General features: G+C 55.9%; 3 protein-coding genes across 3 annotated transcripts; all 3 read right to left on the bottom strand.

Annotated features, from left to right (window-relative positions):
* Window positions 1–457: 457 nt before the first annotated feature.
* On the bottom strand, window positions 458–2,047 carry IUM83_12152 (Phosphatidylserine synthase; the record flags this gene model as incomplete). The annotated part of the gene is made up of 1 exon (XM_067936756.1): window positions 458–2,047. One exon carries the CDS (start codon window positions 2,045–2,047, stop codon window positions 458–460), a length of 1,590 nt encoding a protein of 529 aa, XP_067794991.1.
* Window positions 2,048–5,934: 3,887 nt separating this feature from the next.
* On the bottom strand, window positions 5,935–7,527 carry IUM83_12151 (uncharacterized protein; the record flags this gene model as incomplete). Its single annotated transcript, XM_067936755.1, has 1 exon — window positions 5,935–7,527. One exon carries the CDS (start codon window positions 7,525–7,527, stop codon window positions 5,935–5,937), a length of 1,593 nt encoding a protein of 530 aa, XP_067795040.1.
* Window positions 7,528–12,399: 4,872 nt separating this feature from the next.
* Window positions 12,400–14,073, bottom strand: IUM83_12150 (GTP-binding protein 2; the record flags this gene model as incomplete). Its single annotated transcript, XM_067936754.1, has 1 exon — window positions 12,400–14,073. One exon carries the CDS (start codon window positions 14,071–14,073, stop codon window positions 12,400–12,402), a length of 1,674 nt encoding a protein of 557 aa, XP_067794992.1.
* Window positions 14,074–14,928: the final 855 nt, after the last annotated feature.

Raw genomic sequence — 14,928 nt, 5'->3', positions numbered from 1 at the left:
TGCGATGCCATGCATGGATCTCCGCCTGGTCAATAAAATGGCTCGCCACTCCTGTTGCCCTTAGCTGTGGAGTACAAGCCAAGATTTAAGAAAATGTTTTTTTTTCAATTTTATGTCTAAATTTTTGCTCCCATTCCATGTTGCTTTACACTACCGCGAACTTGGACTGGCAAAGGTGTAGATAGATCACGCTGTGTTTACTTTCTAAACGACTGGCTGCGAAAGCGCAGCAAACAGCGAAGACAAACCTGGACTAAGTAAGGAAACTAATACATGAACATTTTTCAAATTGCTTTTTAAAAGCGATTCGATAAAGCTTCCGACATTACAGCCGACTCATCAGTTGTCAGCATAACAACGTATTCTGTCCAACTCAACATGTACACTACAAGTTAAAGACGACAATCGTCGTGTCAAAAAAAAAACATTAGCCCAGTCCGGGATGATTTTGGCGATGTTAAAACTCCAGGACCAGAAGCCAGTCGTCATCCACACTGCCGCCCGAAGGAGGGGTGAAGTCCACGCGCGTGCCATTGCCGTTGCCGGGGACACTCACCGTTGCGTTTGCGTAGTATTGACCGTCACGCGGGGAGAACCAGCGGGCGCTGCCCGAGCGTTCGGATCCGTTGCCCAGCTTGAGGCTGAAGGAGTCGCCGTGGCCAGTGTAGACGAAGTAGCGGTCGCGGTTTTCCGAAGCGAGGATAGAGATGTACCTGGTTCCCTCGAATGCATTGACAGACACGTCGAGGTAGCCACTTGGACTTGCGAGGAGCTGGCGGGCTGGTTCGAGGAGCTCCAGTTCTTCCGAGGAGAAGTTTTGCAGCGGTTTAGTGATGTACTGGATCTGAGTCGCGCCCTCGAAGAAAATGTCCTGGCGCCAGGAACCCGAGGCGTTTTGGCTGGCTGAAGGCGAGTAGTAGTCGCTCTCGCGAAGCAGATCAGCCTTAGGTTCGTACATCTGCCACACGCTGTTGGCGCCGTAGGTGAAGCCCGTGGCGCCACCGTAGACTCCATGGTACAGGCCAGTACGAACTTGGGAGGCATTCCAGATCGGGAAAGCAGTCTTGAAGTTGTCGTGCGCGCCTTCGTAGTGGTTCTCAAGGTCCAAAACGGGGCCAGTAAACTCGTCTCTCATCTTGGCGATGAGCTCGTAGTTTTTCGTCGAGTCCCAGGTCGTGTACGGTGTAAATCCGCCGAGAGCATCCGGGGTGGCGTGACCCGATTGCACGCCATTAATCGACACTCGATCTTCCTCCTTTGGTAGCATCAGATGTCCGTAAGCCTCCGGGGTGTTCTCGGGTCTAGAGATCCAGCCAGCGGTCGGGTGGAAAAGTATCACCGGCTCGTAGCCCTGTGCAGTTTCCGCGTCCTTCACTCCAGTGCGCATGCTCACCCAAATGTCGGTAGTGTCTTCTAATGGCCCAAGTAGCGTGGCAGGATCCACGTTCGGGTCGGCCGCGTACGCCACCATGGCTTCGCTTGTGTTACGCGCCCAAATACAGTCCGAGTCGCCGCCGAGAATCTTCGGCAGACCCGGGTACCGATCACCAATGTACTTGCCCCACTCGTACGCCGTCGATTCATTAATGATCGATGCCTCATCATTGTGCCAGCCTCCGTTCACCCAGCGACCCCATACCGGGACCAGCGCAACGAGGATACCATAACTCGCAGCTAGATCCACGGTCCAGTCGATCAGCTGGAAATACGCGTCATTCGGCTGCGTCGTGTCCGAGTTGTTGTACGGCAAGTCCCCGTAAAAGTTGGCGCGGGTGGTGCCGTTCAACTCCGCAATCACCACCGTCTGCACCACGTTATAGCCTTGTTCAGCACGAGTCTTGAGGTAGAAATCGATCGAGGTCTTGTTCAGCTTGTGTGTCAACTCCCAAGCGGTGTCAGCCTGCCAGAAGAAAGGTTCGCCGGAGGTCGTGCGGGTCAGGTATCTCCCACAGCGCGGGGCGGTGATGGCGAGGTCGTGCCATGAGGGGTCTGCCAGAGTAGTGGAGGCTAGGCCGATCAAACCGGCGAGTGTGGCTTGGATCTTCATCGTCGTTGGTACGGCACTGTACCTCGAGAGACGAGGGAAGCTCGAGCCGAATTGGAGAATGGTCAAGGGACTTGTCTTTTTCTAGTCGTATGCTGCTCGCTTGGTGACAAAGGCTCGATGCGCGATTTACCATTCGGGAACGAGCCATTCCCGCCTTCATCCACAACGCAAATATGGCTGCCCGCACAGTACGTTGAAGTGATACCAGCTGATGACGAAAAAGAAGATACTTCAAGGAGCGTGGTAGAAAGCCCAAGCACCAATCGGCGTACGTGTCGACGTGAGCGGTATCAGTAGACACCGCGGTGATCCCCGGTGCAGCAAAATCAAGTCACTTGATTCAAGTGGGCTTCAACGCACGGGACCTCGAATATACTGTACACAGAGGCTCGATTAATAGTAATCTGAGATCTCTAGCAACTACAGTATTACTGGACACTCTGAAAAGGACCTCGATAAACTTTATCTTTTGCTAAACTTGACACCAGAATTTCTCCACGCGGAAGCCGCGATAGCCTGACGCTGAATCTACTATTTAGTAGGGTATGTCAATGACTCCAAGCACTTGCCTTGCAGTGTGTATCGCGCAGAATAGAACCAGGAAGGGACTCAGTACATGAAGCGTGTTTCAACATCACATTTTCTGCTAGGTACAAACCCTACAGAATATAGGTGTTAGAGTTTTAGAACCTAAAACTCCAACACCAGCAGCCAGTCGTGGTCGATTCCACCAGTCGAAGGAGGTGTGAAGTCCATGTACGTGTTGTTGCCGCTTCCAGAGACGTTCACCGTCGCGCTCGCGTAGTATTGTCCGTCGCGAGGGGACAGCCAGGCGGCGCTGCCCGAGCGAGCACCCGATCCGTTGTCAAGCTGCAGACTGAACGAGTCGCCGTGACCAGTGTAGACGTAGTAGCGGTCACGCGCCTGCGAGGCGAGGCTGGAGATGTAGCGCGTGCCCTCGTAGGTGCTGACGGACTTGCCGGTGTGACCACTAGGACTCGAAAGCAGCTCACGCGCAGGCTCGAGAGATTCCAGAGTGGCAGTAGAAAGACTGCGCAGCGGCTTGGTGACGTACTGGCTCTGGGTGGCACCCTCGAAGTAGATGTCGTTGCGCCACGAACCGGAGGCGTTCTGGTTGATCTGGGCGGGGTAGTAGTCGCTGTCGCGCAGGAGGTCGGAGCGAGGCTCATACATTTGCCACACACTGTTAGCGCCGTAGGTGAAACCCGTTGCACCACCGTAGACGCCGTGGTAAAGCCCAGTACGGATGTGAGAGGCGTTCCAGATCGTCTTGGCCAGGTTGAAGCTGTTGTGGGCACCCTCGTAGTGGTTTTCCAAGTCGAGGACCGGCCCCGTGAACTTGTCGCGCATCTCGGCGATGCACTCGTAGTTTTTGGTGGAGTCCCAACCGATCGCAGGCGTGAACTTGTTGGTCGGGTCCGGGGTGGCGTGACCGGATTGAACAGCATCGATCGAGACGCGGTCCTCCTCATTGGGAAGCATGATGTGACCGTACGGTAGTGGCGTCACTTCAGGCTTGACGATCCACATGTTAGTCGGGTGATAAAGCACCAGCGAGTCATAGCCGTGCTCGGTTTCCGAGTCCTTGAGACCGCGGCGCATGCTCGCCCAAACCGAGGACGTGTCTTCGATAGGAGCAAGAAGCGACGGGAGGTCCTGGTCTTGATTTTCGTTGTACTCAGTCTGGACTGCAGACATGTTCCACGACCACAAAGCATTGGAGTCACCACCGAGAATTTTCGGCAGACCAGGGTATCGGTTGCCAATGTACTGACCCCAGTCGTACGCATTCGACTCATTGAAAATGCGTTCGAAATTGTGCCATCCGCCGTTCACGTACATGCCCCACGTCGGTACTAGGGCTATCAGAATGCCGTAGCTTGCGGCCAGGTCAACCGTCCAGTCCACCAGCTCGAAGTACGCCTCGTTCGGCTTGGACGGGTCCGAGTTGTTGAACGGCAGGTCGCCGTAGAAGTTGGAGCGCGTCGTGCCGTTCAGCTCCGAGATCACGACAGTCTGGACGACGTTGTAGCCCTGTTCGGCGCGGGTCTTGAGGTAGAAGTCGATGGAGGTTTTGTTGAGGCGGTGGATGAGCTCCCAGGCCGTGTCGGCCTGCCAGAAGAAGGGTTCCTCTGAGGCAGTGCGGTAGAGGTATCGTCCGTAGTGTGGGGCGGAGATGGCGAGGTTATGCCAGGAGTTGTCGATAGCGGTGGCGAAGGAGGTGAGTCCTGCCAGCGAAAGAAGACCTGCAAGGACTGGTTGGATCTTCATTGGTGCTCCGTTAGTTGGCTTGTCTTGTAGTGGTCGAAGTGAATTCGAAAGTGAAGTGGTTGGTGCTGGACATCTAGACCATTGTGTCACACAATGGTATGAACGATCAACTGGTGAAAGCGGACTAACAATGTGGCGTAATATGTTCGGGTTCTGGAGAATAGCATCAACAGGCATACGGAGCTGTCCCTCCCGATAGTTCGATGAAGTGAGTCACTGGGGGATTACGAGCGTGAGGGCAACGGAAATACACATTAAACCAATCAAAATCGTGCCCAATGCGGATTCGCCTCATATCGCTCGCAATCATCTGGCTAGACATACTGCCTGGAGACCTTCACGCGTGGGTCATTGATAACGCAAAATATGAAGCGCGAGGAAACCTCAAGTTGGACTCGCCAAAGAACGGGCCATCTTTGATGCAGAAAAGCGTTTCACTAGTTGAAGAGTACTGTAGGCTAAAGTTTGCAACTTGCAGGTTGCAAGACAACGCTCAATCATTGGTGTCGAAATGGCACCTTGATTTTTTCCTGCTGAATGCTACTGTAGATTCGCCGAACCTAGCCCATACATGTTTCGATGTATACGGCTATTGACAGCGGCTGTGGCGGTTTGTGTTTTACGTAGTACATGCCCGTGAAATTGCAGGCATGCACACATAACACAATGCGTTACATGTACATGCATGTCCTGTACAGTATACAAGTGAAAATTCAAAATACAATACCTCTCTGCCCTGACGACGTGAAGAGTAATGTAAGGCTCGATCACCAGGAGCCAGTCGTGATCCATTCCACCAGTTGAACTCGATTCCGGAGACGTTCACCGTCTCTCTCGCGCAGTATTGTCCGTAACAGCCCGGCTGGCGGTACCGGATCCGTTGTCGAACTGAAGACTGAACGAGTCACCCTGGACAGTTTAGACGTTTAGTAGCGGTCAAGTGCCGGCGAGGCGAGGCTGGAGATGTAGCGCGTTCCCTCGTAAGTGTTGATGGGCTTGCCGGTGTGGCCACTAGGGCTCGAAAACAGCTCGCAGTCTCGAGAGATTCCAGAGTGGCAGTAAAAAGACTGCGCAGCGGCTTGGTGACGTACTGGACCTGCCTAGCTAAATGTCGCGATGTCTCGCTGAACGTTGTTCAACGATTTACTCGAAGCCCCCTCTGTGAGTAAACTTGCTCAAATCCGTGGCCAGTGTAAATTTTCACTCTCCGCTTGAAAATTCCCAATACCTGTACCGCACCGCCTCTGAGTAGCGTTGAGAAAGGGTGACACCCTGAGTGAAACCATTTTGCGAGTTTTTTTTTCAGTTTTGCGTAAGGCACATAACAAGAAACTTGTTTTATTTTCCAATAAAGTCGACAGTGTGCCTTGAACCTTCTGAGCGTTATTCGCGGCAATGCCAGACATGATGCAACGTTGCGCGGTTTGTGTAGCAATGACTGCACCGAGAAAGAAACACCGACTACGATGAAGACACAAAACTCAACTCATATTCGGCCGCGATGGCCTTAATGTCGAAGTTAAAGTTTGATACACACTGCCCACGTATTTACAAAGATGATGTCAGCCAGAGCTGTGCTGGATGGTATCGAGTGCTTACAACTCAAGCACCAGAAGCCAGTCGTCGTCGACGCTGCCTCCCGACGGAGGAGTGAAGTCCACGCGGGTGCCGTTACCGCTCTCCGGGACACTCACCGTCGAGTTCACCGAGTACTGACCGTCACGAGGGGAGAACCAGGTGGCACTGCCCGAGCGAGCGCCCGATCCGTTGTCAAGCTGGAGGCTAAACGAATCACCGTGGCCGGTGTAGACGTAGTACCGGTCACGAGACTTGGAGGCGAGGACGGAAATGTAGCGCGTGCCTTCGTAGGTGTTGACGGACTTGCCGGTGTGGTCACTGGGACTTGCAAGGAGCTCCCGAGCAGGCTCGAGGGATTCGAGGATGGTGGTAGTGAGATTCTGTAGCGGCTTGGTGACGTACTGGATCTGGGTGGCCCCCTCAAAGAAGATGTCGCGGCGCCATGAGCCCGTCGCGTTCTGGTTGATCTGCGGGTCGTAGTAGACGGCGTCGCTGACCAGGTCGGAGCGAGGTTCATACATTTGCCACACACTGTTGGCACCGTAGGTGAAGCCGGCAGCACCGCCGTACACGCCGTGGTACAGACCGGTGCGCACCTCCGATGAGTTCCAGATCGGGCGCGTCAAGCTGAAGCTGTCGTGGGCGCCTTCGTAGTGGTTTTCGAGGTCAAGCACGGGGCCCGTGAACTTGTCACGCATCTCAGCGATGTTCTCGTAGTTTTTGGTCGAGTCCCAGCCAACCGCAGGTGTGAACTTGGACGTCGGGTCCGGGGTGGCGTGACCGGACTGCACGCCATCAATTGATACGCGGTCCTCTTCGTCCTGCAGCATGTTGTGGCCATAGGCGAGAGGCGTCACCTCGGGCTTGACAATCCAGCCACCCGCCGGGTGATACAGCACAACAGATTCGTAGCCTTGCGAACTCTCAGACTCCTTTAAGCCGGCACGCATGCTCGCCCACACGGATGACGTATCCTCGATTGGTGCCATCAACGACGGCAGGTCTTGGTCCGGGTCTTCAGCGTATGCAGCCTGAACCTCCGACATGTTCCAGGACCACAGGACGTTGGAGTCGCCGCCAAGAATCTTTGGCAGACCAGGATACCGTTCACCGATGAACTTGCCCCACTCGTTCGCATTCGACTCGTTGAAGATGGGTGTCGTGCTGTGCCAGCCGCCGTTCACGTACATGCCCCACGTCGGGACCAGAGCCATGAGGATGCCGTAGCTCGCGGCCAGGTCCACCGTCCAGTCCACCAGTTCAAAGTAAGCCTCGTTCGGGTTGGTTGGGTCCGAGTTGTTGAACGGCAGGTCCCCGTAGAAGTTAGCGCGGGTGGTGCCATCAAGTTCTGAGACCAGCACGGTTTGGACGACGTTGTAGCCCTGTTCAGCGCGGGTTTTGAGGTAGAAGTCGATGGAGGTTTTGTTGAGGCGGTGGATGAGTTCCCAGGCCGTGTCGGCCTGCCAGAAGAAGGGTTCTTTGGAGGCCGTGCGGGTGAGGTATCGTCCGTATCGCGGTGCAGTGATGGCGAGGTCATGCCATGAGGGATTGGCCGCGGAGGCGAGTCCGGCCAACGAGAGGAGCCCTGCGACAGCAGCTTGGTTCTTCATCGCTGAGGGGAGACGAAATGGAAAATGGCAAGTCGAGATCGGGGGTGCGTGCTGACCGCAGCAAATCGGAGAATGAGATGGAGATTGGGAAGCTGCATTTCGCTACGCTACGCAGCACTTGCAGTGGCACCGGCCTCCATTTCCCTGCGACGAAAACTTGCCATCAGGTCGCTTTGTCCCCCGGTCCACACAACGCTTTCGTTGACGTTGGTGCAACGAGAGCCAAGTTGAAGGCATACTGAAGGACGGTGCAGTTGTGCTGACCAAGGCGTGACTCAACTCGGATGCTGAGCTGATCCCGATCTTTGAAGAGGCATGGTCCTTGAAGCTCCATTCAACCAGCCGGTGGTCGTGAACGAAATTGTCATCAACAATGCGTGGACGCCCGCGGTGTCCGGTTCTACCCAAGCAGACCTCGAGGCGCGTGGTTGAAGTGGATGCCGGCCTGCCACGCGAAAGCTGTTTGCAAGTGGTCTGTACAAAATGTAAATGGCGCGAGGGTATCAATCGCGCGGCGAAAATGATGGAACGCGAAGATTCCTTACACTTCCTGCCTACTGTTGGAATGCTAGCTAGAATCATAATGGCGCCCATGTGGCTCACGAAGCGCCGGTCTCGACACTTGACAAATACATGTATGTCACCTGGACCCAGTTACACAATTCGGCACATAATCTCGCCTGCTCGTTATATTTCTTGATCACGTTAGCGTCGCCATTGCTTGGTGTATGAAGAATGGAATGGCCTGCGGTGTTACTACCGAAAACGGTCCTGCTTCGTTGAGGTGAGGCGCGTCCACATGGAGCAATCACGAAAGCGTGCGTGACCATCATCAGCTGTAGGTTCTCACACCTACAACGCTGCTGGTGAGTATGCATCTCACTCTTCGTTTTGCGAGGTATCCCAACACAAGGCATTCATCCTCACTCAAAGATGAAGCCCCAAGCTGCACTCACCGGTCTACTATCACTGGCTGGGCTCACCACCTCCGCCACCGCTGCCGACAACTCCTGGCACGACCTCGCCATCTCCGCGCCGCACTACGGACGATACCTCTACCGCACTGCCTCAGAGGAACCCTTCTTCTGGCAGGCCGACACGGCCTGGGAGCTCACGCACCGCCTCAACAAGACGTCCATCGACTTCTATCTCAAGACTCGCGCCGAACAGGGCTACAACGTCGTCCAGACTGTCGTGATCTCGGAGCTGAACGGCACGACGCGCTCCAACTTCTACGGCGACCTACCGTTCAACAACTCGGACCCGTCCAAGCCGAACGAGGCGTACTTCGAGCTGATCGACTGGACGGTTGACCTTGCTGCAGGCTACGGTATTCTGCTTGCTCTGGTGCCGACTTGGGGCATGTACGTGAACGGCGGATGGCACAGTACCGAACGCATTTTCAATGAGTCGAGCGCGTACGAATGGGGTCAGTACATTGGCAACCGATACCCAGGCCTGCCGAAGATTCTTGGTGGTGACTCCAATGCTTTGTGGTCGTGGAACATGTCTGAGGTTCAGGCCGCGTATGCCGAGGATCCCGACCAGGACCTCCCGTCGCTTCTTGCTCCTATCGAAGACACGTCCTCGGTTTGGGCGAGCATGCGCCGCGGTCTCAAGGACTCTGAGCGAGAGGTGGGCTACGAGTCCATGGTACTCTACCACCCGACCAATAGTTGGATCGTCAAGCCTGAAGTGACGCCGCTACCGTACGGCCACATCATGCTTCCTGACGAGGAGGATCGAGTGTCTGTCGATGCCGTTCAGTCCGGTCACGCCACACCGGACCCAACTTCGAAGTTCACACCTGTGGCGGGTTGGGACTCGACCAAAAACTATGAGAACATCGCTGAGATGCGTGACAAGTTCACGGGCCCCGTGCTGGACCTCGAAAACCACTACGAAGGTGCCCACGACAGCTTCGATCTCACACGTCTGATCTGGAACGCCTCGCATATTCGAACTGGGCTCTACCACGGCGTCTACGGTGGTGCAACGGGTTTCACCTATGGTGCCAACAGTGTGTGGCAAATGTATGAGCCTCGCTCCGACCTGCTGCGCGACAGCGACTACTACCCCGCCCAGATCAACCAGAACACTTCTGGTTCATGGCGCCGCGACATCTTCTTTGAGGGGGCCACCCAGATCCAGTACGTCACCAAGCCGCTCCAGAATCTCACTACCGCCATCCTCGAATCCCTCGAGCCTGCTCGGGAGCTCCTTACCAGTCCCAGTGACCACACCGGCAAGTCCGTCAACACCTACGAAGGCACGCGCTACATTTCCGTCCTCGCTTCCAAGTCTCGTGACCGCTACTACGTCTACACCGGCCACGGTGATTCGTTTAGCCTCCAGCTCGACAACGGGTCGGGCGCTCGCACGGGCAGTGCCACCTGGTTCTCTCCTCGTGATGGTCAGTACTCGGCGAACTCGACGGTGAGCGTCCCGGAGACCAGCAACGGCACCCGCGTGGATTTCACTCCTCCTTCAACTGGCGGAATTGACCACGACTGGATGCTGGTGCTGACGTTTTAGAGTATTTGATCGTAGCAAAAACGTAGTGATACGGCCACTGTACCCGCAATTGCTCTGGACAATAGGCTAGGCTCGGACACAATGTCCTACTTCCAAGTACACGTAATACTTCCCTGGCAAGGTTGTAAAGCGATGTGTTGCTGTGAACTGTAACCATTATTGTTTATAAAAACACATCTTCAGACGGATGTCGAAATCGTCGAGAAATCTCGGTAGTCAGGAAGAAACGTTACGTTCCCGAATAATCAGATTTGAGCTCCCGTGCGAAGTTGAGGTTTCAGGTTTTGCGTTACCAACTTCGTACCATCATGTTGAACATGCACCTGCACGCACCATGCAGCACACTTTATTCATCGCGCGGTCACCGATGTTTGCGAGCGGTGACTACTTTCACCGTGGCACTTACAGCACTTCCGGTGAGCTTGTGCTTCAACGCTCGTAATTGAAGTACACATAGCGACAGGCCGACCAGGCTAGCTCTGCATGCCGACTTCCAATTTTGACCATTTCTCAACTCACTTCGATTCCACCAAGCCATCCTGAGCCGTAATCCATGAAAATCCAAGCTGCTGTCGCCGGGCTCCTCTCGTTGCCAGGACTCGCCGCCGCGGCAGATCCCTCATGGCATGACCTCGCCATCACTGCACCGCGATACGGACGATACCTCACCCGCACGGCCTCCAAAGAACCCTTCTTCTGGCAGGCCGACACGGCCTGGGAACTCATCCACCGCCTCAACAAAACCTCCATCGACTTCTACCTCAAAACCCGCGCTGAACAGGGCTACAACGTCGTCCAAACCGTGCTGGTCTCAGAACTTGATGGCACCACCCGCGCTAACTTCTACGGGGACCTGCCGTTCAACAACTCGGACCCAACCAACCCGAACGAGGCTTACTTTGAACTGGTGGACTGGACGGTGGACCTGGCCGCGAGCTACGGCATCCTCATGGCTCTGGTCCCGACGTGGGGCATGTACGTGAATGGCGGCTGGCACAGCACGACGCCCATCTTCAACGAGTCGAACGCGAACGAGTGGGGCAAGTTCATCGGTGAACGGTATCCTGGTCTGCCAAAGATTCTTGGCGGCGACTCCAATGTCGTGTGGTCACGGAACGTGTCGGAGGTTCAGGCTGCGTACGCTGAAGACCCGGACCAAGACCTGCCATCATTGCTAGCACCAATCGAGGATACGTCGTCCGTGTGGGCGAGCATGCGTGCCGGCTTAAAAGAGTCTGAGAGCTCGCAAGGCTACGAATCTGTTGTGCTGTATCACCCGGCTGCAGCTTGGATTGTCAAACCTGAGATCACCCCCGAGGCTTACGGCCACAACATGCTTGAAAACGAAGATGACCGCGTGTCAATTGATGCGGTGCAGTCCGGCCATGCCGTCGTCGACCCAGATTACTCCTTCACGCCGATCAATGGTTGGGAAGCAACAAAAAATTACGAGCTGATTGCCGGGATGCGTGACAAGTTCACGGGCCCCGTCCTCGACCTCGAAAACCACTACGAGGGTGCCCATTACAGCTTCACCTTGTCAAAACCAATCTGGAATGCCTCCGAGGTGCGCACCGGTCTGTACCACGGCGTGTACGGCGGTGCTGCCGGCTTCACCTATGGTGCCAACAGTGTGTGGCAAATGTATGAACCTCGCTCCGACCTGGTCAGCGACGCCGTCTACTACGACCCGCAGATCAACCAAAACGCGACGGGCTCATGGCGCCGCGACATCTTCTTCGATGGAGCCTCCCAGATTCAGTACGTCACCAAGCCGCTACAGAACCTCACTACCGCAATCCTCGAATCCCTCGAGCCTGCTCGGGAGCTCCTTGCAAGTCCCAGTGACCACACCGGCAAGTCCGTCAACACCTACGAAGGCACGCGCTACATTTCCGTCCTCGCCTCCAAGTCTCGCGACCGGTACTACGTCTACACCGGCCACGGTGATTCGTTTAGCCTCCAGTTCGACAACGGGTCGGGTGCTCGCACGGGCAGTGCCACCTGGTTCTCTCCTCGTGATGGTCAGTACTCGGCGAACTCGACGGTGAGCGTCCCGGAGACCAGCAACGGCACCCACGTGGACTTCACGCCTCCGTCGGGTGGTAGCGTCGACGACGATTGGCTTCTGGTACTTGAGTTTTAAACCAGCACAATCCTGGCACCATTGCTGGCCGCCGCATTACCACTCTAACTTGACTTTTTTGCTGACGCGTGCATGCGATCTAGTGTGTATCAAACAATTCGCTTCGATCATCAAGGCCATTCATTGCACACTCTGCGTGGCCTGAAAATGAATATGAATCGATCTTGTGAATGGAATACCGTGTGCCTTCATCATGCCAAACCCTCCAGCGTAGCCATAACATCAAGCAGCGAGGCGCGAATTGACTCGTCACACGACTCAATTTGCGTGCACATCCGTAGTACACTGCACGACTCTTTCGTTTGCCTCTGGATGGACACTTTCGACGACTCCAATTCGCTGACCTGCTCGAGCAATTTGCTGCATTTGGCTTCGGCAGCAGAATAATAATGCTGAACGAACATCTGCAGCGCTTCCTTTTCTGCAATCTGTTTCACAAGCGAATTGACACCGTCGCGGGTTCGTTTGTCACCTTCGTTTGAGGGCTGCCCAACGCTTTGATGCTCCATCTGGACCTGTTGCTCCCTCAAAGCATCGTTTTGCGCCTTGAGCTCTTCAATCTCGGCCTGCATCTCGCTTGCCAATTGCTTCTGTCGGGATTCGAGTTCTCTGAGCTCCGCACAGCGGTCCTGCACCTTGCTGAGTTCCTCGTTCATGTCGTCCTTTTCGCGATGTTGGGCCGCTGACAGATCCGACATTTGCTGCTGAAGCTGAGCGACCTGCTTTGCAAGCTCCTCATTCTGAGCTTCCATATCGCTCGCCTTCGTCTTGGCATCATTAATCTCCTGCTCCAGCTCCTCGAGTCTCATCGTCTTCTCGGAGACAGAGTCCATCGTGGAGCTGAACTTTGCATACAGGATCTTGAGCTCGCCCTTCCGCTGCTTCCCCTTGTCGACCTCTCTCTTGGCAGCCGCCAGGGCTGCCGCCATCTTCCCCTCTCTTACCTTGGCAGCCTGTAGCTGCGCCTGCAGCTTCTTGATCTCCTCGTCCTGCGTCATGCTGTGTTGAATGGCTTCAAACTCGCTGGTCTCCTGCGTCTCACGCAGCCGGCGCGTCTCCTCCAGCAGCTTCTGGTTGTGCTGCTTCAAGCTCACGCTTTCCCTCTCCACACACACAAGCTGCTCCCTCTGCATCTCCACCTGCTGCTTCACCAGCTTCAGCGCCTCCTCCGCCTCCTTCTTCTGCTCCACGAGCGTCTCCAGCTCGTCGGCGTGACTGGAGCGCAGCAGCTGCTCCTGGTCCGCCCGGAGCGCCGACAGCTCCAGCTCCTTCTCGCGCTCCACGGCGCGCGTCTGCGCCAGCTGCGTCTCCAGCTCCAGCACGCGGTCGTCCGCGAGCTGCCTCTCCATGGCCTCGAACAGCTCCGTCTCGCGCGCGCGGCGGTGCAGCCGCTGCAGGCAGCTCTGGGCGTCCGTCTGGAGCGCGCGCGCCCACTGCAGCCGCTCCTGCTCCCGCCCCAGCTCCTCCTGCAGCGCGCGCGCCTGCACGGCGTCCACCGCGGCCGTCAGCGCCGCCTGCACCTCGCGCGCCTCCATTGTGCGCGCCTTGGCGGCTAATTCCGCGCCCAGCGCCGCTAATCGGCGCTGCCAGAGCGCGCAGCCGGCTAGAAACCTGTCCATCTCCTGCGTGGCCTGCTGCGAGTGCTGCAAGAGCGCGCGCGGCGCTGTGAGCGCCGGAATCGGCGCGGAATGGGGCCGCGCGGCCTGCTGATTCTGCTGCTTCTGGCGGTGCTTGTCGCGCGCGGAGGACGCGGATGGACACGCGGACGAGCGGAGCTTCTTGTCGCTGGCGGGCGGGGAGCAGGAGGCGCTGAGGCGCCGCTTGCGGGGCGAGCGCGACGGCGCGTCCGGCTGCTGCTGCTCCATGTTGTTGCGCGTGCGGGAAGGTAAGAATGACTTGGCGGTTGTATGCGGACGGAATGTAACGCCGGAATGGTACATTGCGCCCGCGATGGTAGGCGTTATGGTTTGGGAAGAGGACAGAATTGAACGCCTTGTATTGTTACGGATGGTGAAGGATGTCTGAGACCAGACGATTTCTGTAGTCAGGAACTGTCAGGCTCGAATGCAATGTGGGATCCGCAGCGCTGAGAGGAAGAAGATGACGTAGTGTCTGTTATCGACGAAAACGCCGCGATCAACAGGCAAGCGTTCACGCTCAAATGAAATAGTTAATAGCGACGATGTCGAATTACCGAACGACGTTGGGGGGTTGTGCTCGTACCTGGATGATGTGAATGTGCCCGAAGAAGACACGGCATGTCATCCCAACGACAACACGAAGGAGAAACTCAAGCGCTTGAAAACTGCAAATCAGGCTTTGCGGCAGGATCTAGCGCGTAGTCGCCGAGTAGGAACTACGCTGGAATTGGACATGGCGCTGCTTCATCGCCTGCGGAGGAAGGAGCTGCGAAGAGGACGTCGAGCTAAACGCAAAATGCGAGCCCGTGAGAACTCTGTCGCTACTCGTGAAAAAAAATGCACAAGCTTTCAGCAACAGCTCGTCGAATTGAAAGCTCGTGTCCAAGTTGATTTGAGCTTGCAGGAACAAAACGAGGTGAAGGCTGTGGTGCGAGATCTTGTGGATCGCGCGGAGCTGTCGGCCGAACGTGCTAACGTCCAACAAGGAAAAGAAAACTTAACGTGGTCGAAATGGCAAGAGCAAGACCTTCGCGAGTGCATTGCTCATATGGAGAAAGAGTGGCGTGGAGCGGAGAATCT

Source organism: Phytophthora cinnamomi (genome assembly GCF_018691715.1).
Source record: "Phytophthora cinnamomi strain GKB4 chromosome Unknown Contig22, whole genome shotgun sequence".
Lineage (NCBI taxonomy): Eukaryota > Oomycota > Peronosporomycetes > Peronosporales > Peronosporaceae > Phytophthora > Phytophthora cinnamomi.
This window is presented reverse-complemented; position numbering and strand designations above follow the sequence as displayed.